The sequence below is a fragment of the Amblyraja radiata genome, chromosome 2 (assembly GCF_010909765.2).
Source record: "Amblyraja radiata isolate CabotCenter1 chromosome 2, sAmbRad1.1.pri, whole genome shotgun sequence".
NCBI classification, from domain to species: Eukaryota; Metazoa; Chordata; class Chondrichthyes; order Rajiformes; family Rajidae; genus Amblyraja; species Amblyraja radiata.
Window position 1 is genome coordinate 70796524 of NC_045957.1, and position 22117 is coordinate 70818640.

At 46.1% G+C, this 22117-nt stretch overlaps 1 protein-coding gene across 4 annotated transcripts in view; it reads left to right on the forward strand.

The window, feature by feature from the left end:
* The window catches only part of limd1 (LIM domain containing 1), an 86804-nt gene that overhangs the window by 34268 nt on the left and 30419 nt on the right, over positions 1 to 22117 (forward strand). Inside the window, exons 1-2 of one of the 4 annotated variants that reach the window (XM_033048573.1) lie at positions 14 to 243; positions 1530 to 2805. In XM_033048573.1, the coding sequence (XP_032904464.1) occupies positions 1668 to 2805 (1138 nt within the window). In that variant the 5' untranslated portion in view covers positions 14 to 243; positions 1530 to 1667. Of the gene's footprint in view, positions 1 to 13; positions 244 to 883; positions 997 to 1529; positions 2806 to 22117 lie in introns of those variants that run through there. The other 3 variants (XM_033048588.1, XM_033048580.1, XM_033048587.1) reach the window with 3 other exon arrangements.

The following is a 22117-nucleotide window of genomic DNA, read 5'->3' on the forward strand; positions in this document are numbered from 1 at the left end:
CCACCGCCGCCGCCGCCGCCGCCGCCGCACTGCGCACTACTTGTTACGGGCGCGCTCCGGCCCCGGGCAACGGTCGCCGCTCGGTCAGTCAGTGAGTCAGTGAGTCGCCGCCTCAGGGCCGCCTGCGCTTCTACCGCTTGTGCCGCTCGCTTTGACTCGCTTTTAGTTTAAAAACTGTTTGTAAAGTTTGAAAAAGTTGGAGGGCGGCTTCCGCGTTGCGTGGCTGTTTGTGAGGACGGGACGGTGAGTGGAGAGCCGCACGTTGATGGGGCGGGGAGCGGCGCTGGTGGCCTCCTCTTTCATCTCCCCTCACCCCTTTCCCCACCCCCTCCTCTCCCCCCTCTCTCCATTCTCCACTCCCCCCTCTCTCCATTCTCCACTCCCCCTCCTCTCCCCCTCCTCCCCCCAACCTCTCCCCTCTCTCCATTCTCCTCTCCCCTCTCCCCCCTCCCCTCTCCCCCCTCCCCTCACCCCCTCTCCCCTTTCCCCACTCCCCCTCCCCTCACCCCCTCTCTCCATTCTCCCCTTCCTCCTCTTTCCCCACTCTCTTCTCCCCTCCCTCCTCACCCCCTCTCTCCATTCTCCCCTCCCTCTCCCCCTTTCCCCACTCCCCCTCCTCTCCCCCCTCCCCTCACCCCCTCTCCCCTTTCCCCACTCCCCCTCCTCTCCCCACTGCCCTCACACCCTCTCTCCATTCTCCCCTCCCTCTCCCCCTTTCCCCACTCCCCCTCCTCTCCCCACTCCCCTTCTCTCCATTCTCCTTCTCTCCATTCTCCTCTCCCCCTCCCCTCACCCCCTCTCTCCATTCTCCCCTTTCCCCACTCTCTTCTCCCCTCCCCCCTCACCTCCTCTCCCCTTTCCCCACTCTCCTCTCCCCACTGCCCTCTCCCTCCACCCCACTCCCCTCTCCCCCACCGGGTGTGTTGAGAAATCCCAAGACACGATCACTACCCAATCCGTGCTGAATCCTGCTTTGGAAGTGATTGAGTTTCCACGGTGAAGTTTTACAGCACAATTTCTGGGCTGGTTTTGTTGGGTTGGGGACTGCTGAAAGGGGAATGGGTGGGCGAGGTTAACGAATCTCGGGGTTGGGAATAGGAGGCGGGTTGGCGAACTTGGCGATTGGAAACAAAAATGCTGGAAGAGCTCAGCGGGCTCAGTATCATATGTGGAGGCAAAAGATGCAAGTCAGATTTTCGGACGAGTTCCTGCAGCCAGATTGCGAGGGGGCAGGGACAATTAACAGTATTATAAAGTACATTGTGGGGTGGGATTGTGGCTACGAGGCACAGTGGGCTAATCTGCCCACCTGTCACTCACCAGCCTTTGCCATCCTCGATGTGCAGGCAATCCCCCTCAGTCCTGATGCAGGGTTTTGACTGGAAACTGGATTTACACCTTTTGCTTTCACAGATGTTGCTAGACCTGCTGAGCTCTTCCAAATTCTGTTTTCATCTTGAGTTGGTTAACTGGGTGTGGGATGTTGATCGTCTTGTACCTTTAACTCAGTTTCTACTTTCTTCTCACAGGTGTTGCCCATATTTTGCAGTGTCGCTTACTTGTAAGACCTGAATGTTTGCATCAGACCAGCTCTCTGGCACTGAACCAGGGCTCGCAAACACACCGCCAGTGGGTTTAGAACGATTAAAGAACACCCCTGCAGAAACATGGATAAGTATGAGGATCTGGGGCTGGAAGCCAGCAAATTCATCGAGGACTTGAACATGTATGAAGCATCCAAGGATGGATTATTCAGGGTGAACAAGGAGGCGTGCAAGCCCGAGTTTGAGGAGACCCGTCAGGTGTTTGCCTCCAAAATGAACAGGATTCACCAGCAGAGGCAACAGGAGATGTTGCTGATGGGCAATCAGCAGGGGGCTGCTGTCAGAGTGAATGGGGGCTGTGGCCCAATGGCTGGTAATCCTGATGGAGTGCCCTCCCTTGATCGAGCCCGGCTTCAGAATCGCCTCAGTGGGGAGCTTGGAACCAAGCCCCCAGTGTCTGCCACACCAGCATCCAACCTCCCTGGGCACCAAGGACCTCCTTTACCCAACCGATACTCTCAAGACCTGACGCTCAGACCTAACCATGAGCATGAGAGGGCTGTCACTGGGCACACTGGTCTTGAGCCCCATGGCCCTCCCTCTAGCTTTATCCCATCTGGTGTCCCAAATTATTCCCAGACCATCCCGAGGTCGAGCAGTAACCAGGAAAGCAGCTCGAGGTCCAGCCTGGTCAGTCCCCGATCTAGTCTTCTGGGCTCACATCAACTCTCTTCCAGTCCAAAAGAGGCTACCCTGTTCCAAGTCAATCCCCACTCTGCTCCTGGTGGTTGTGAGTCCACTGTGCACCGAGCTGTGGGCAAAGCTCCTGAACACAAAGCACAGCCCCAGCTCAATCATCACAGCCCATCCAGTTTGACAAGCCCTGGACCAGACTGGTCCGAGCTTAACCATCACGCTCCTGAGGTGGATACCCAGCCATCCCAGGCCAGCCCCAGGTCTATCAGTGTACCTTGTAGTTTGGCCACGACCCTGGCCCCACCCGGCGCATTTCCTCAGGCCCACCCTGGTACCTTCTCCAGCCCTAGGCCCCTAGCTCCAGAGCAAGCCCAGCTGTCCAGGTCTTTCCACGGTCATGATCCTGATTATAGTCGTCAAGAGGCCGCCTCCAAAGTGCGCCTGCCCTGCCAGACTCTCCTCGTGCAGCACAACCCGGGGCAATCGACAGCCGAATTAAAGTTAGAAGCCCTCACCGAGCGCCTGGAGCAAGAAATGGATGCACACCCCAAGGCGGAGTATTTTGGTCAGTTTCTATTGATACGTGAAATGTTAATAATCTCGCCACTTGTTCATGAATTAATGTCATTTCAAATCTCTCTATCCATAATTCGCCTTTAATCTTTTACAGCCCTATAATACTTCCATATCTCTGTACTTCATTTCTGCCCTTGTCCCTGATTCATTCCATTACTGGCACATGTGCCTTTGAGCTATCATGTCCCTAATTCTATAATTCATATCCTAAACTGCTCTCTTCCTTTAGACTACCCAAAACAACATCCATTCCGTCTTTCCAGAGATGCTGTCTGTCCCGCTGAGTTACTCCAGCATTTTGTGTCTTTGATTTAAACCAGCATCTGCAGTTCTTTCCTACACACTCTTCCTTTAGATATTACTGAAAACCTGCCAGTGGTCACCTGACTTGGGTTTATATCAGTCTTTGTTGGGCAGTAAGCCATTCCGTGGTACGTTACTGCATAGCTTTGTTAAAGGCGGTTTATGCATGCATGTTATTGTCTAGAGTTACTGTATGAATCCTCTCCTTTCCTGTAGGGTTTTGCTAATTTCAGGGTGTTTCTTTTCATTGTTCTGCTCTCCAAAAAGCAGCATTAAATAATAATTTCCTTCGTGTAGGGTGAAATTGTTTAACAGAGCTGCAATTAGTATCGGGGGCAATAACTCTAGTTTCATTACCACAGCGTATTGGTGTTTAATGTGGCAATTGGCTTTTCCTGAAGTTTGAACAAAAAACAATTAGAAGGGCGATGTAAATAAGCTGATTATTACAATTTTATGAATGAAAGTGGTGGTTTTACATGTTTGATGGGTGTGGTTGTACAGTGTCTACAGAGATTAAAATAGCCATGTTGTTCTTGCGCCAGCATATAAAAACAAAAATTGGAGCAGGAAGCCTTTTGATCACTCCTGTCTCTGCCAGCTCTTCAAAAGAATGGAGCTATCCAGCTAGTCCCAGAGCAGAGTTCTTTCTTGGAACTGGAACTTCTCACCCCTCCCCAACCTATGCTTACAATATTAAACATAATCCCTCTTAAAAAATCCTTTTGGGCAGTACATTGCAGATTGTATCACCTTATATTACACAGACGTTTTCTTAGCTCACCTCTAGTTCTCTCGTCCATAATTTCCTGACTCAATTGCAATTGGGAACGGTATCTATCATTCGGAAATGCAGATGTAATCAGAATTGGCTTGCATTAATTGCTGAGCCCAAACCTAACATAGGCACAATAGGCAGAACAGTGTTTTGTGCTCTTTTGGATGAGTGCAATTTCTCAAGAGAGGAATAATTTATCAGGTGCATTGACTAATTTGTTCGAAACTTTTTTTGAAAAGCAATTGCAGATTTGCATTGACAATATAAAGGGTCTGTTCCACTTGGGTGACCTAATCTGCGAGTTAAGAAGAGTGTCTTCGACCTTCAAGCTCGAGGGCACTCGCCTGGAAAGCCTCGAGCTGAATCGACCGTCCGCGTTGAAATCGTGAGCTGGATCGACCGTGCGTGCATGCGCACACACACGCGCACACACACACGCGCGGGGAGCAGGGAAAGCGGGGGAGCGCTCTCTGAAATTCACGCCCGCGATGATGAGGAAGGTAAAACAGCTGCGCAGTAACGGTAGGCCCTTTAGAGAGCACGGAGGGAGAATGGGGTGGGGGAGAAGAAGGAGTGGAGACACTTTGAAGAAGTATAATAAAGTTTAGCGGGCATTTTACCTACCGGTCGGTTTTCCTTGGTCCTGAAAACTCCAATGAGCCAATCAAAATGCCCGGTCAGAGAAGGAGATTGCATACGGCTGCTTCGACTGTCTGTAACTAAATAGCGACCCCACTCCACTGCACTACGAGTTAAAAAGAACCATGCCAACCAAATTTTACTCGTGGAAATTTTTTGAACATGCTGAAAATCTTTCCACGGCCTAGCTTAGGCCGCGAGCATGAAGGAGAGTTCCAGCGACCTCCTAGGACCACGTGTCGACCATGCTGCGAGTTTGAAGGTCGAAGACACTCTTCTAAACTCGCAGGTTAGGTCGCTCAAGTGGGACAGCCCCTTAACTAGGAACAGTGGGAAGCAGTTTTGCTTCACATAGCTAAAATAGAAATGCAACTTTCATTATGAGTCCATGTGCACGCCAGTCATGGACTCAATAGCACAATTGCAAAAGCTCTCAACATGGGGTAAACTTGCCCCTAAGGACAAAGACACATGGACGAAACCCTGATTGAATGTGTCATTAGTTTTAACATTGGTGTATAATTGAAGTGGAACTATATCGTTATTGTGCCATTTCATAAGGACATGCCCGATTTGCTGCTCAGCTCCATATGCATCATATTACTTAATTTGGTAACCAGAAATCCTTCAGTCTCAGGCCAAAAAAATAAATAATTCGTGCAGCATCGGTTGGTGTGTGTGGAAGAGTTCCAAGACACTGTTACCTCTTGTGTGGAAGATTTTATTAACACCACTCGTAAAAGATTTGGGTCTGATTTTTAGACTCCGGTGAAAAACAGAAACTTAATTGCTGGAAATGTGAAATAAAAGCAAAAGGAGATACAAGACACTGCAGATGCTGGAATCTGAGATAACAAACAGCGCTGGAGGAACTCAGTGGGTCAGTCAGCATCTATAGAGGGAAATGGTATAAATGGTAGGGAATTGAAGAATGCAGTTGAACAGAGGGATCTGGGAATAACCGTGCATAGTTCCTTGAAGGTGGAATCTCATATAGATAGGGTGGTAAAGAAAGCTTTTGGTATGCTAGCCTTTATAAATCAGAGCATTGAGTATAGAAGCTGGGATGTAATGTTAAAATTGTACAAGGCATTGGTGAGACCAAATCTGGAGTATGGTGTACAATTTTGGTCGCCCAATTATAGGAAGGATGTCAACAAAATAGAGAGAGCACAGAGGAGATTTACTAGAATGTTGCCTGGGTTTCAACAACTAAGTTACAGAGAAAGGTTGAATAAGTTAGGTCTTTATTCTCTGGAGCGCAGAGGGTTAAGGGGGGACTTGATAGAGGTCTTTAAAATGATGAGAGGGATAGACAGAGTTGATGTGGACAAGCTTTTCCCTTTGAGAATAGGGAAGATTCAAACAAGAGGACCAGACTTCAGAATTAAGGGACAGAAGTTTAGGGGTAACATGAGGGGGAACTTCTTTACTCAGAGAGTGGTAGCGGTGTGGAATGAGCTTCCAGTGGAAGTGGTGGAGGCAGGTTCGTTGGTATCATTTAAAAATAGATTGGATAGGCATATGGATGAGATGGGAATGGAGGGTTATGGTATGAGTGCAGGCAGGTGGGACTAAGGGAAAATAATTGTTCGGCACGGACTTGTAGGGCCGAGATGGCCTGTTTCCGTGCTGTAATTGTTATATGGTTAAATGGACTAATACCGTTTTGGGTCAGGAATCTTCAGACTGATGGGATGGGGAGAAAGCTGGACAAGTGACAGGTGTATACAGGGGTGATTGGCAAATGGATGGAGATAGTGACATAGCCTGGAGATAGGAGACAAAAGGGTGTCGGATAAGGAGGGAAGACGAGGAGTGAAATGTAGAGCTGGAGGGAGGATTATGGATGGTAAGGCGAGGAGGAGGGAAATGGGGAAGCAGTAGGGAGGGGTGAAAGGAGGAGGGGAAAGCACCAGTGTGATGCCAAAGGCAGATCCCATTGCCAATATTGTACTCGTGAATTGGTGTAATTAAATATGTTGCTAGGGCTCCCTTCAGTTCCTGGTCAGCGCACCACTTAACATGTGCTTGAGTCTAATCTCTTTAAACCGGTTTGCTTGTTGCTGAATTTGAGGCTTGCTAGCATTGTAGGATAAGCAAATGTACTACTCTGTGCATTGCATGGAACCTCTGCCTTTTATTGATATTTATTTTCCTTTGCAGTCCTAGATTCTAAAACCTCTCCAGTATGACTGTTCTAATTGGGTCAATAGCCATTACAGTTTTCCTCATCCAAACAATTCTCAAAATTATTGGCTAGGGTGCCAGGCAGAAATTGTTGAGCAGGATTCCTTTCTCCTTCCTATTGTGCAAAGCCAACCTCGTGATTTCAGGTTCCTTTCTTGCTCCCTTATCAGAGAGATTAATTAGAATAAAATGAATTCCTTTGTTACATTTGACATGCTTTGTGATACCTTTTGAAGGTGTTGAATAAGAAAGAATTGAGACAAAGTGCTGGTGTAATGTTACAGGACCGGATAACAAGCAAACAAAAACTCCCTGATCTTTGTCCAAATGTAGTAAGAAATGATGGAAGAAGACCCCAGAGGTTTAGTCAAAGGAGCCATAAATGTATTGATTTTGCAGGTCACACATAGGCATAACGCAAAACTTTGTAAATCACAGTGTTCAAATTCATGATCTTATTCACCTTGCGTATATGCTTTCTCCAGCTTCGGCAATTAATGCATTTTGATGTTATGGCATTCATTCTCAGAGAGAGTAGTTCGAACAGCCCTTTCCAAAAGAAAAGGATCAAGCTAAATTGGCAAATCCAAATATAAATGCATGCAGGCGATCCACGTGTTATGGTCCTTTGAGTTATGGAAATGTGCCCTTATTCCAAAAATGTGATATATATAAAACTCTCATCTTGTTTCTTTGTTTGTTTGTTTGTACGCGTGCGTGTCTGCACAATTTTTGGCTCTCCTTACTCACCATTGTCCTAGGATGTGGAATAGCCATGTTTTGTTCAGATTGATGTTATATTTTACGTTATTGACATTTTAAACTTAAAAAAAAATCACTTTTTCATTTGCCATGCCCGTCAGCCCCGTTCAACGTCACCGAAACGCCGCCAAAATGTACACGATAACGCTACAATTTTAGGTCCACCTTACTCACCATTGTCCTGTGATGTGAACCACCAAGTTTCGTTCAGATTGATGTTATATTTTATGTTATTGACCCTTTAAATGTTAAAAAATCACTTTTCCACTTGTCGTGCCCGTCAGCCGCGTGTGGGATTTGAAATTACCACGCGTGCGGATTTTAAAATAATTGAAAGTCTCCTCGCGCGTGCGTAGTGGGCCCGGTATTCGCGCGTGCAGGATTGGAAATGACCGCAGCGCTGCGGCTAGGTCTGGGTGCGATGGTGCTGCTGCTCCGGGCTCGCAGGGAGGGAAAGGAGCGGGACCTGGGGCAAGGACTAGGCCATAGCCTCGTCCTCCCCCCACCCCCCGCTCCAGGCCGCTCGGCCCGTTTCCTCCGACAGCCCCCGCCTCAAGTACGGGATTTGAAAAGACTGCAACGCTGGGGCTAGGTCTGGGGGCGGCGGCGTTGCTGCTTCGGGCCTGTGGGAAGGAAGAGGAGCAGGACCCGGGGCAAGGACTAGGCCGCAGCCTAGGCCTCTTCCTCCCCTCCCTCACCCCTGGCTCCAGGCCGCTTGGCCCGTTCCCCCCCCCCCCCCCCCCCGACAGCCCCCGCCTTAAGTATGGAATTTGAAATGAGCGCGGCGCTGGGGCTTGGTCTGGGGGCGGCGGCGCTGCTGCTGCTCTGGGCTCGTGGGGAGGGAGAGGGAGCGGGACCCAGGGCAAGGACCAGGCGTCAGCCTCTCCCCAACCCCCGGTTCCAGGCCGCTTGGCCCACCTCCCCGACAGCCCCTGCCTCAAGTACGGGATTTGAAATGACTGGGGCTAGGGGGTGGTTGTGCTGCTGCTCCGGGCTCGCGGGGGGGGGGAGAGGAGCGGCACATGTGGCAAGGACTATGCCCCAGCCTCGTCCTCTCCCTCCACCTCCCCCGGTTCCAGGCCACTCGGCACGTTCCCCCCCCCCTGACAGCCCCCGCCTCGTACAACTTCATTGTCGACGTGGTGGAGAAAACGGGGCCATTGGTGGTTTACATCGAGATCCTGGGGAGTGGGGGAGGTAGGGAGTGGTGGATAGAGGGCAGTGGGGGAGGTGAGGAGGGAGAGTGGGGGGTTGGTATAGGGGGGGAAAGAAGAGAGAGGGTGAAGAGGGGGGGGAGTGCTGAGGGATGAGGGGGAATGGAGGAAGATAGGGGTAGGAAGAGGGGTGGCAAGGTAATGGAGGAGGGGAGGGGGAAGAGGGGAGAGGGTGAGCAGAGGAGGGTTGGTGTTGGGTGGCGAGAGGGAAGATAATGGAGGAGGGGAATAGGGGACTGAAGAGGGAGAGTGAGATGCGTACACATTGATCTTGAGTCACAACGGGGAATCTGGCGTCACAGCGGAAACCCGTCAGCCGCACCTGCGCAGTTGGGGGCTATGGGGGAGTGGTAGAATATTGCGTTGGGGGAACGGGCCCAACGGGTCCGCACTTGGTCTTGTACACAACATTTCCTCATGGATTTGCATGGATAAAAAAGTAAATACATTAGCACCGAATGTATTTCATTTCAACTCCCATTCCTGACACATGCAAATGGTGCAGCTTTGCTTTATGGAAAATTGCAATATGGGCCATTTTCTGAGATTAAACCGTCCCATTCTCACACCCCCCCATCACGTCCCATAACGTGGGGCCACGTGTATAGATTGAAACCTCGGGGCCTATTATGATATATTTATGTAGTACCTAGTTGTAAAATATTCGCAGGCCTTGTAGTATTATCAAACAAAATTTGGCACAGCCACTAGTTTTTATGACAATAACAAAAAGCTTGGTCACAGAAGGTTTCTAGAAAGTGCACTAGAGGAGAGGGGTAGAAATAATTGTGGCTTATAGACAATAGACAATTCGGCCCTTCGAGCCAGCACTGCCATTCAATGTGATCATGGCTGATCATCCCCAATCAGTACCCCGTTCCTGCCTTCTCCTCATATCCTCTGACTCCGCTACTTTTAAGAGCCCTATCTAGCTCTCTCTTGAAAGCATCCAGAGAACCTCTGAGGCAGAGAATTCCACAGTCTTACCACTCCCTGCGAGAAAAAGTGTTTCCTCGTCTCTGCTCTGAATGGCTTACTCCTTATTCTTAAACTGTGGCCCCTGGTTCTGGACTCCCCCAACATGGGGAACATGTTTCCTGTCTCTCGCGTGTCCAAGCCCTTAACAATCTTATATGTTTCAATGAGATATCCTCTCATCCTTCTAAACTCAAGAGTGTACAAGCCCAGCTGCTCCATTCTCTCAGCATTTGACAGTCCCGCCATCCCGGGAATTAACCTTAATTTGTGTTTTCCAAGTGCATTATGAAAATTATTTTTTAAAGTGTGCCTTGACTTGTGAATGTTCCTTCCTTGGTCCTTTTCCCTTTCGACTACTTAGATTTTCTTTTTTCTAAAAAAAACAGCCAGCGCTGCTATTTACTCAGCTGGTGCTCCTAAAAATTGATTATATGAGATTGATCTATTGCCTCCTTAGAAGGAAGAAGGATAAAGAGTCTGTCAAATGCGTGTGCTCTGGGGCCTGCCTAATAATCCACGGGTGACTTTAATCTACATATAGATTGGGCCAACCAAATTGGTAACAATGCCGAGGAGGAGGATTTCCTGGAATAGATAGATAGATCCTTTATTGTCATTCAGACCTTTCGGTCTGAACGAAATTATGTTAAAAATCCATGCAGGATGGGTTTTTAAATCAATATGTAGAGGAACCGACTAGAGGACAAGCCATCCTAGACTGGGTATTGTGTAATGAGGAAGGATTAGTGAGCGATCTTGTTGTGCAAGGCCCCTTGGGCAACAGTACCATAATATGGTGGAATTCTGCACATTAATCTCTAGTGTGGGACCTTGTCAAAGGCTTTTTGAAAGTCCAGATACACCACATCCACTGGCTCTCCCTTATCCATTCTATTTGTTACATCCTCTCAGGTTAGCAAGCATGATTTCACCTTCATAAATCCATGCTGACTTTGACCGATCCCGTCACTGCTTTCCAAATGCGCTGCTATAACGGCTTTACAGAATGGCAGTCAGTGACTAGTGGGGTGCCGCAAGGCTCGGTGCTGGGACCCCAGTTGTTTACATTATATATTAACGATTTAGACAAGGGAATTAAATGTAGCATCTACAAGTTTGCAGATGACACAAAGCTGGGTGGCAGTGTGAGCTGCGAGGAGAATGCTATGAGGCTGCATGGTGACTTGGATAGGTTGGGTGAGTGGGCAGATGCAGTATAATGTGGATAAATGTGAGGTTATCCAATTTGGTGGCAAGAACATGAAGGCAGATTATTATCTGAATGATGTCAGAATAGGAGAAGGGGAGGTGCAACAAGACCTGGGTGTGCATGTACATCAGTCACTGAAAGTAAGCATGCAGGTACAGCAGGCAGTGAAGAAAGCTAATGGCATGTTAGCCTTCATTGCAAGAGGATTTAAGATTAGGAGCAAGGAGGTCCTACTGTAGTTGGATAGGGCCCTGATGAGACCACACCTGGAGGATTGTGTGCAATTTTGGTCTCCAAATCGCCAAATTTGACGAATTACAATCTTGCTATTGAGGCAGTGCAGCGCAGGTTCACCAGGTTAATTCTCCGGATGGCGGGACTGACATATGATAAAGGGATGGGTCGACTAGGCTTTTATTTGCTGGAATTTAGGATGAGAGGGAATCTTATAGAAACATATAAAATTCGCAGAGGATTGGACAGGGTAGATGCAGGAAAATGTTTCCCAATGTTGCAGTCCAGAACCAGGGGTCACAGTTTAAGAATAAGGGGTAGGCCATTTAGGACTGAGATGAGGGGGAAAAAATCACCCAGAGAGTTGTGAATCTGTGGAATTCTTTGCCACAGAAGGCAGTGGAGACCAATTAACTGGATGTTTTCAAAAGAGAGTTAGATTTAGCTCTTGGGGCTAAGGGAATGAAGGGATATGGGGAAAAAGCCAGAACGGGGTACTGATTTTGAATGATCAGCCATGATCATATTGAAATGCGATGCTGGCTCGATGGGCCGAATGGCCTACTTCTGCACCTATATTCTATGTTTATATATCAGGATAGCTTTGTTCGGAGCCTCGGACGATGCCGCTTGTCACTAATGCTCATTGTTATCTGATAGTTTGGGTTCAATCAGCTCTTGCAGAAGAGGGGATACAAACCTAGGATTAAGTCATCATTGTGGGACATTTCTTTAACCTGCATAGCCTGTTTCAACATCAGCAAATAAGGACTTTTCCTCTTTAAAATTCCTGTTTTTCTTTGTTCCTGCAAAACATCCCGTGACCAAGTGAAGTAGCACAGGTAGTAGAGTCGCTGTCTTGCACTCCCAGGAAGCTGGTTTCATTCCTCGCCTTAGATGCTGTCTAAATAGAGTTTGCTGATTCTTCCTGGGATCACAAAGACTTCTTGGGCTTCCGTTGTGCACTTGATTCGTCCCTTAGCTCAGTTTAGTTATGTAGAACGTGTGTGTTTGTTCCCTTCCTTCCCTTCCCTCCCTCCCTCCGTCCCTCCTTCCCGCGCATCTCTCACTGTAGTCCAAGTCATGAATTTTGCAATTTCTCCCTAACCATTTCCAATTCTTCTGCTATAAAGTTTAGGTTCAGATTTGTTATTGTTATGTGTACAGTGAAAAACTGTGTTCTGTATGCTGTCCAATGCGATTAGATAATACTATAAATAAACACAATCAGATCAAACTCAAGTACCATAGGTAGAGCAAAGGGGAATATGCAGACCACAAAATATAGTTCACAGCATTGTAGCACATAATTTCTATAGTCTGAAGCAAGGTCTCCACCCCAAACGTCGCCCATTCCTTCTCTCCAGAGATGTCCCGCTGAGATACTCCAGCATTTTGGCATTTTGTTTCGAAGTTCTATAGACAAAGTCTGCAATGAGGTAGAGTTGAATTGGATAGTATCCTTGTTTATGGGAGGAGCATTCAGAAGCCCGAGAGGGGAAGAAGTTGATCCTGATTTTGGTGGTGCATGCTTTCAAGACTCTATCTTCTGTCCAATGGGAGAAAGGAAAGAAGGACTGACCAGGGTGGGACATGTCTTTGATTAGGTTGGGTGTTTTCCTGAGGCTGCGTGGTGTAGTTACAGTCAGTGGTGGAGAGTCTGGTCTGCGTGATGAACTGGGCGACATCCACAACACTGCAATTAATTGCGATCTTGGTCATTGTTCCCAAACCATGCTATGATGCAACCCATCAGTATGCTTTCTATGATACATCAATAGAGGTTTGTGTGGCTCATTAGAGAAGCTGAATTTCCTCAATCTCCTGAGGAAGTAGAAGCATTGGTGTGTTTTCTTGGCTATTGCATGTGGTCGGTCCATGACAGATCATTGGTGATATTAACACCAAGGAACTTAGACAATAGACAATAGGTGCAGGAGTAGGCCATTCGACCCTTCGAGCCAGCACCGCCATTCACTGATCTTGAAGCTTCGGCACCATTGCTGCTGATTTGTTCCTGAAGTCGATAACTAGCCCCTTTGTCTTGCTCACATTGAGTATATTGTCCTGACACCACGTTACTTAGTGCTGTATCTCCTCCTTGTCTTCTGTCTCGCCATTGTTTGTTATCTGCAAGATTATAGATGGAGTTGGAGCTGAATTTGGCTGTATAATTGTGAATGTATAGAGAGTATATTAAGGGACTGATATTGCATCCTTTCGGGACACCAGTGTTCAGAGGTTTGGTGGGGGAGGTGTTGTCACCTATTCTCATGGATTGTGGTCTGTGAGTTGGAAAGTCAAGGATCCAGTGACAGTGGGTTCCTGGAGTTTGGAGATGAGTTTGGATGCGATTATGGTATTGTAGACAGAGTATAGTCGATAAATAGGAGTCGAAGGTAGGAGTCCTTGTTGTCTAGGTGTTCCAGAAATGGGTTAGGCCCAGGGAAATGGCATAACATCCTCCTTGAAAACAGTCGTTCTGAGCAAGCTTTAGCTGGGTGTAATTTTATTTTCTAATTGTACTCATGTGAACCAGCCTTGTATGTTTCAGTGCATTGTTTCTCAGCGAGCCATGTTCTGAGATTAGAAAAAACTTACATGACCAATCTACTTGGAAACATTTGGGGGGCTAGGGGGAGAGGGTGCTGGAGAAATGCTGAAAAGAGGACACAGCACCAGCTGTAATACTGACACTTATCAGCTACTCTGATTGCTGATAACCTGAAATAAATTGTCTTTGGGTGTAACCTGTGCCAATACTTAGATATTGAATCAGTGTTTTTGGCAAGTGAGCATCGCACTTGTGCTCCAAGTAAGAGGCTGATTTATTGACTTGCAATTTTGGTGCTCCAAACCACACTTACAAACACAGATTGAAGTCTAGACATTGTTGTTGCGCAATAAATTTAGCAGTTAACCTATGTGCAGCAAACTCTCATGGGCATCAATATGATCACCCGATAATGTGTTGTACTTGTGTTGATTGAGGGATCAACATTGGTCAGGGCTCTAGGTAGTACTCATTCTTCAAACTGGTGTCTTTGGATCTTTGCATCATTCAAGAGCCTCTGTTTCAAAGGCACATATGGGCCAGTACTCCCTTGGTTCTGCTTTGAACTGTCATAGATTATTGGACTCTAGGTCATATCTGTCAATATTTGATCTTGTGCAAACAAGATTCACATTGCAGAGAATTAGGTAGCCTTGTCAATATTGTTTGAATGTGAGTTAACTTTGAAATGATTTTGGCCAGTCCACGGGTGCATATTTGATGTTTAATAACTATCTATATCTGATGCGTTAAGTACCATTAGCTTTGAATTCCTGAAGTACTGGTGATTAAATGTGGTTGTTTTTGTTTTTAGATTTTTGTTTTGCCTTTAAATGGGTTGGAAGGTATGGATTGTCATTGACTGCAAGCCTATAAATGAAACAGTAGAAATGTCATTGCAGGAGTTTGAAGATGTTCTTGCGATCCTTTTATGTGAAGATATTGGAGATCCATTGAACTTTTATTCAACTAAAAAGCATTATTGCCATTATTGATCCTGTAGAACTTTTCATGAACATCATATCTACTCAGTTAATCAGTTGGAATGAACTGCAGATGCTGGTTTACACTGAAGATAGGCGTAAAATCGAGTAACTCGGCAAGTCAGGCAGCATCTCTGGAGCCAAGGAATAGGTTACATTTCGGGTCCGAAGAAGGGTTTCGACCAGAAACGTCACCTATTCCTTTTCTTCAGAGATGCTGCCTGACCCACTGAGTTATTCCAGCATTTTGTGTCTGTACTCAGTTAATCACCCTCTTTTAAATATGCCGCATGCTTCGATACATCCTGAGCTGTAAATGACAAATTAATCACAGAATGCAGGTAATAAAATGGAATTAAATATTGCTTGCATGAGTAGCTTTCAGTTTTGGGATGTGGGTGTGTTTATCTAACCTAACAGCTATTGCCCTGAAAGACTGATGGTGAGCTGCCACTTTGTTACCTTGTAGTCAAGGTACTCCCACAGTGCTGTCCGTGGGGATTTAAAAAATAATTAAATCCAATCATAAAAAATAGTGATGTATTTCCAAGTGTGACTGAGATAGGAAACTGCAGATTGTATAGTACAGCACAGCATGTCCCTGCTGGACTTGATGCCAAGTTAAACTATTCTCTGCCTGCATGGGATCCATATCCTTCCATCCCTTGCATAGTCGTGTGCCTATCCAAAACCCTCTTAAATGTTGCTATCATGTTCCCACCCACCTGAAGGCCTTGTCCTTTGTGATAGTAATCGTGGGTTTGTGAGGTACAGAGACTAACTTTTCGAATAACCATAATAGATGTGCAACGTTACATAGATCAGCTACAGAAATAGGCAGAGAGAGATGGCAGATGAAGTTTAATCCCAGCAAATGTAATGTGTTGATCTTTGGGAAGTCGAATGTAAGGGAAAAGTATTCAGTTCATGTCAAGACCCTTGCATGACCATTGATGTACAAAGGGATCTTGTGGTCTCTGAAAGTGGAAATACAAGTAGATAGAGTGGCAAAGAAGGCATGTGACATATGGAATATTCTCCTTCATCAGTCCGGGCATTGAATATAAGAGTTAGGAAGTCATGTTGCAGCTTTATAAGACTTTGGCGAGGCTGCGTTTGGATTATTGTGTAGAGTTTTCGTTCCCCCATTACACTGAGGATGTTGAGGCTTTGGAATGGGTGCAGGGTGTTAACCAGAAAACTGCAGAGATTAAAGGGTAGACGCATAGTACTGGAGTAACTCAGCGGATAAGGCAGCATCTCTGGAGAAAAAGGATGAGTGACATATCGGGATGCGACCCAATCCAAGACGTCACCTGTCCTTTTTCTCCATAGATGCTGCCTAACCCGCCGAGTTACTCCAGCACCGTGTCCATCTTTGGTATAAACCAGCATCTGCAATTCTTTGTTTCTAGGTTGGAGGGTATTAATTATAAGGCGAGGTTGGACAGACTAAAACGTTGGGAAGTCGAGGGGAGACCTGATACATAGACAATAGGGGCCAGGAGTAGGCCATTCGGCCCCTTGAGCCAACACCGCCATTCAATGTGATCATGGCTGATCATCCACAATCAGTACCCATTCCTGCCTTCTTCCCATACCCCTTGATTCCGCTAGCCCTAAGAATGCATCCAGTGAATCGGCCACCACTGCCTTCTGAGGCAGAGAATTCCACAAATTCACAACTCAAAGCCCTGTCCCACGGTACAAGTACATTCCAAGAGCTCTCCCGAGTTTGCCCTGATTCGAACTCAGAGATTTACGGAAATGGCCACTCGGGGCACTCGTGGACATTTTTCAACATGTTGAAAAATCTTCACGAGTCTTCCCGTGCTTACCTGCCGTTAACGAGTTTTCCCGAGTACCTGCCGTTAGAGTTACGAGCCGCTAAGAGACGTCACCGAGCTCCGACGTACCCGCTACGTTCATTCTCCGTGCTTACGTTAAATATATTTAAGTCTAAAATGGATGGTTTTTTAGCTGCCAAGGGGATAAGGGGCTACGGGGAGAGGGCAGGGATATGGACCTAGGTATGGTTAGTATAGTAAGACCTGAGTGATCTCCTGGACAAGTGTCGATCGCCTGGATTGGGGTCGGAGAGGAATTTCCCGGATTTTTTTCCCGAATTGGACCTGGGTTTTTATCCGTTTTTTTGCCTCCCCCAGGAGATCACGCGGTTCTTGGGGTGGAGAGAGGTGATAGCGGTATAAAGGGGCGGGTAGTGTCTTGTGTTCTGTGTCTTGTGTCTACTGTTTGTGGGTAAGTGTGTCTGTTTAGTGTTCAGCCATGAGCGAATGGCGGTGCGGGCTCGACGGACCTGGTGGTCTACTCTCGCACCTACTTTCTATGTTTCTATGTTTCTATGTTTACCACGAGTTCGATTTTTTTTTTAAACTCGGGAGAGCTCTTGGAATGAACTCGTACCGTGGGACAGGGCTGTCTCTGTGTGAAAAAGTTTTTCCTCATCTCAGTGCTAAATGGCCTAACCCTTATTCTTAAACTGTGGCCCCTGGTTCTGGACTCCCCCAACATCAGGAACATGTTTCCTGCATCTAGCATGTCCAATCCCTCAATAATTTTATATGTTTCTATAAGATCCCCTCATCCTTCTAAATTCTACTGAATACAAGCCCTGTTGCTCCATTCTAGTAAATCTAGTAGAATTTCGGAACTATTTTCCTTGGTGGAAATGTCAAAGTGTAGAGGGTGTGAGAGAAAAAGTTTAAAGGAGATGTGCAAGGCAAGTTTTAAACGAAGAGTGGTGTGTCTCGGCATTTACATAGCTTTTGGATAAGAACATGAATATACGGGGAATGGATGGGTACGAATCACGTGCAGGCAGAGGAGATTAGGCATCATGCATAATTTAGCATTATTTTCAGCACAGAATTCTGTGCTGTACTTTTCTCTATTCCATGTGTTTTGTCGATAGTATTCACTACATCCAGTGTGTTGATCATGGAGGAGATTAATGTTTTGGTTGGTTGATGGGGCTCCAATCAAGCCTGTTCTTTCCTGAGTAGTGTCAAGCTTTTTGCGTGTAGTTGAACCTGCACTTGTCCAGGCAAGTGGAGAGTTATTTGTGAACTCCACGTGCCTTAACGGTAGCAGAACGTCTTGGGGTGTCAAAAGGTGAGCTGCTTGCCCAGCCTCTGATCTGCTCTTGCCTGGTCATTTCAAAACTTTGCTCACCAGCTGATTATGTTCAACTCGGCAGAAGATTATGGGTTCAAGTTCAACTCCAGACGTTTGACCACAAAAATCATGTAATTTGATATTTTTGTGAAGTACTGCATGATATTTTTGATATTTTGTGCAATGACATCACCACTTGCGACCAACAGCAGAATGAGATCAATCCCTGTCAGCCCTGTAATTGGGTACTTCTCTAATTTTCAGGCAGGTTTCTATAAACAAGAACATCTTCAGTAAATCATCCTTCCTGCACTGCGCACGTTAGCTGCCTCGATGCTTGCGGTAAATATGGAACTGTTAGGTGCTTTCAACTGCCCTCATGTGTGTAAGATACTATTCAAATATATTACCTTCACTGAGGTAATAAGTTTAATAGTTATAAAGTACAGTGGTGTTGGTAGTCTGAGATTGAATTTAAAAAAAATGGTTGAATCATAGAGCACGGCAAAACTTGCCCATGATGATCAAGATGCCTCATTTACACGTCCCACCTGCCTCTGTTTGGCCCATATCCCTCTAAATCTTTCTTATCCATGTACGTGTCCAAATGTCTTTAAAAATGTAGTTGTAGTACTTGCCTAAACTGCATCCTCTGACAGCTCGTTCCATATACCCACCACCCTCTGTGGAAAAAGTTGCCCCTTGGATTCGTCTTAAATCTTCCCCTCTTGTCTTAAACCTAAGTCGACACCCTCTGAGACCCTCAATAAAGAATGACCTGGTATTAATCTTGTGAATAATCTGAGTATATGACTGCAGGATAGTACTTGAAAGTTTTTCCTTTTAAGGAAGATTGGATGATATAAACCATGGATTAGCATGAAGAAATATTTATATAAAAAACTGGTGATATAAGAATTCTCTGGTGTGTAGGCCTTATTGGCTGTTTTGAATTGAATGAATTTTAGTTTGTATTGAGTAAGAAATTGTGTTCAGTTGGATGGCTCACAACTGAATAATTTACCTTGGTTAAATAATTCTATTGGTTTAAATTTACTTAACAGTAAATATTTGTCATGGTGCAGTGCCCCTCCTCTGGTGGTGAGGTGATGTTTGCACAGATGATTAAACACTGCAAGCTTTCTGGGATTAAGAACAAAGCCTTTCTATGTACTTATTAGGTAATGCACTAACACTCAGAACATTCTTCTTCTCCGGGTTGATTCAGCAGTGGGTTTCACTTCCTCCTGCTGGTGAACTGTTTCATACATTTGGGGTTTTAATTCTGGCATGTTGATGGCGTGTTTTAAATTTGTTTATGTTGGCTTTCAAATGGAGCAACAACGAACAAGTACATTAACCAGCAGATTGTCAAAGGAAGGGCGGTATCCAGATATATTTGAATTGGGGCATGTTAGTGTAAAGATTTACCTCAGCAGAGTATGGATTAATACATGTTTCCGTGAAGCGCTAGTGATATGAGTTTGAAGAGCTTGGTTTTGCCAAACATTTGTTGTACTGTGGGTTAATGTTTTTGAATGTTCGGGCCTAAATCAAGCTAGGAGTTTAATCCTTTAGTCTAAGCTGAGAATCGGATGGACGTTTGGCAGCTGTGGCATGGCTTGCACGTCATTACTTCCATTAAGGTGAAACCAAGTAGTAGCTGAAGTGACAGCGATCTGTCAAATGAGCTCAATACTTTCTATGCTCGAGTTGAAAGGAAGAACATTGATGTGCCTTCTTGGGCCTTAACTGCACCCTGATTTTAGTCATTGAGTTCAATATTAGAAGATTCTTCGTGATGGCAAACCCTTTGGAAAGCAATCAGCCACGTTAGTGTAACTGGACATGTTCTTAAAACCTGTGCACACCAACTGGTTGGACCTTGTCTTCAAATGTCTTCAAACTCTCTACTAATGTCTGAGGTCCCCACCTGCTTTAAAAGGAATCCATAGTACTGGTTCCCAGGAAGAGCAGGGTGACATGCCTCTATGACTACTGACTGATTGCAGTCACGTCGGTTGTGATGAAGTGCTTTAAGTGGTTATGACGCATATCAACTTCTGCCTCGCTAAGGACCTAGGCCCACTATAATTCACCTACTGCCATCGCAAACTGGTGACCACTCTCTTTTGAAGGGCACATGTTAAATTTTAGTTTTATTTCATTCGTGTCAATTAGGTTTGCTGTCCTTAAACTCTAGTGATAAAGCCATTTACAGAGAGTTTAGTGCAAAGACGATTACCTTTGGTAAAGAGTTCTTTCCTTTGTTAATGTAAACTATATTGCAAGAACCACACCTGGTCTGGCCCATGTAATTCTGCTGAAATACCAGCCATGGCAATGACATGCACATTCAGCAGATTAATAAAATGACAAATTCTCCCTCTAGTACATTCACTGATTCGTGGTGTCCAACTTTTTTTTTTTAATGCTTTCAACCTTCTCTCTTCTTCAGGCTATCTGCTATTGCACATGTGCATTTTAATAGAGTCATGAAACCATACAGCATAGAAACAAGCCGTTAGGCCCAACTTGCCCACACCGACCAAGATGCCCAATCTACGCAGTCCCACCTACCCGCATTTGGCTTGTATCACTCTAAACCTTTCTTAGGTGGACAAAAGTGCTGGAGAAACTCAGCGGGTGCAGCAGCATCTATGGAGCGAAGGAAATAGGCAACGTTTCGGGCCGAAACGTTGCCTATTTCCTTCGCTCCATAGATGCTGCTGCACCCGATGAGTTTCTCCAGCACTTTTGTCTACCTTCGATTTTCCAGCATCTGCAGTTCCTTCTTAAACACTAAACCATTCTTATCCATTCAGATTCAGATTCAGATTCAATTTTAATTGTCATTGTCAGTGTACAATACAGAGACAACGAAATGCATTTAGCATCTCCCTGGAAGAGCGACATAGCAAATTATTTGAATAAGTAATAATAAGTGTTCGGGGGGGGGGGGGTGATTGGCAGTCACCGAGGTACGTTGTTGAGTAGAGTGACAGCCGCCGGGAAGAAGCTGTTCCTGAACCTGCTGGTTCGGCAACGGAGAGACCTGTAGCGCCTCCCGGATGGTAGGAGGGTAAACAGTCCATGGTTGGGGTGAGAGCAGTCCTTGGCGATGCTGAGCGCCCTCCGCAGACAACACTTGCTTTGGACAGACTCAATGGAGGGGAGCGAGGAACCGGTGATGCGTTGGGCAATTTTCACCAACCTCTGCAATGCCTTCCGGTTGGAGACAGAGCAGTCGCCATACCATACTGTGATGCAGTTGGTAAGGATGCTCTCGATGGTGCAGCGGTAGAAGTTCACCAGGATCTGAGGAGACAGATGGACCTTCTTCAGTCTCCTCAGGAAGAAGAGACGCTGGTGAGCCTTCTTGATCAGAGTTGAGGTATTGTGGGTCCAAGAGAGGTCATCAGAGATGTTGACTCCCAGGAACCTGAAGCTAGAAACACGTTCCACCTCCGTCCCGTTAATGTGGATGGGGGTGTGCGTGCCGCCCCTGGACTTCCTGAAGTCTACAATGAGCTCCTTGGTCTTCTTGGAGTTAAGGGCCAGGTTGTTGTCAGCGCACCATGCTGCTAAGTGCTGGACCTCCTCCCTGTAGGCCGACTCATCGTTGTTGCTGATGAGGCCAATCACCGTTGTATCATCCATGTACCCGTCTAAATGTTTGTAAAAGGTTATAGTACCTGGCTTAACTACCTCCTCTGGCATCTCATTCCATAATTAAACCTTGCCCCTCTCACCTTAAACCTCCATCCTCTGGGTCTTGATTCCCTTACTCTGGGTAAAAGACTCTGCATTCACCTTATCTATTCCCCTCATGATATTATACCCCTCTATAGGATGACCCCTCCATCTTCTGGGCTCCAAGGAATAAAGTCCTTGCCTGCCCAAACACTCCCTACAGCTGTGGTTCTCAAATGGGGGTACGCGTACCCCTGGGGGTATGTGAAGGCACTCCAGGGGGTACGTGAGATTTTAAAATATAGGCCTACATATATGTAGGCCTATATTTTTGCGCTGGTTAGGGGGTACTTGGCTGAAAATATATTTCACAGGGGGTACATCACTGAAAAAAGGTTGAGAACCACTGCCCTACAGCACAGGCCCTCAAATCCTGGCAACATATAATTGAAAAATCTGCTGCAAAACAGTGCAGGTGGACACGTTGAATAAAGCTAATAAAATAATATTGCTTTTTTATAAAAAATCCTAACATCAGCCCTCTTTATTCATTTATGTGTTGTGAATAGTAATGACAAAACCAATATTTGATGTCCATTGGACCAAGTGCAGACCCGTTGGGCCCATT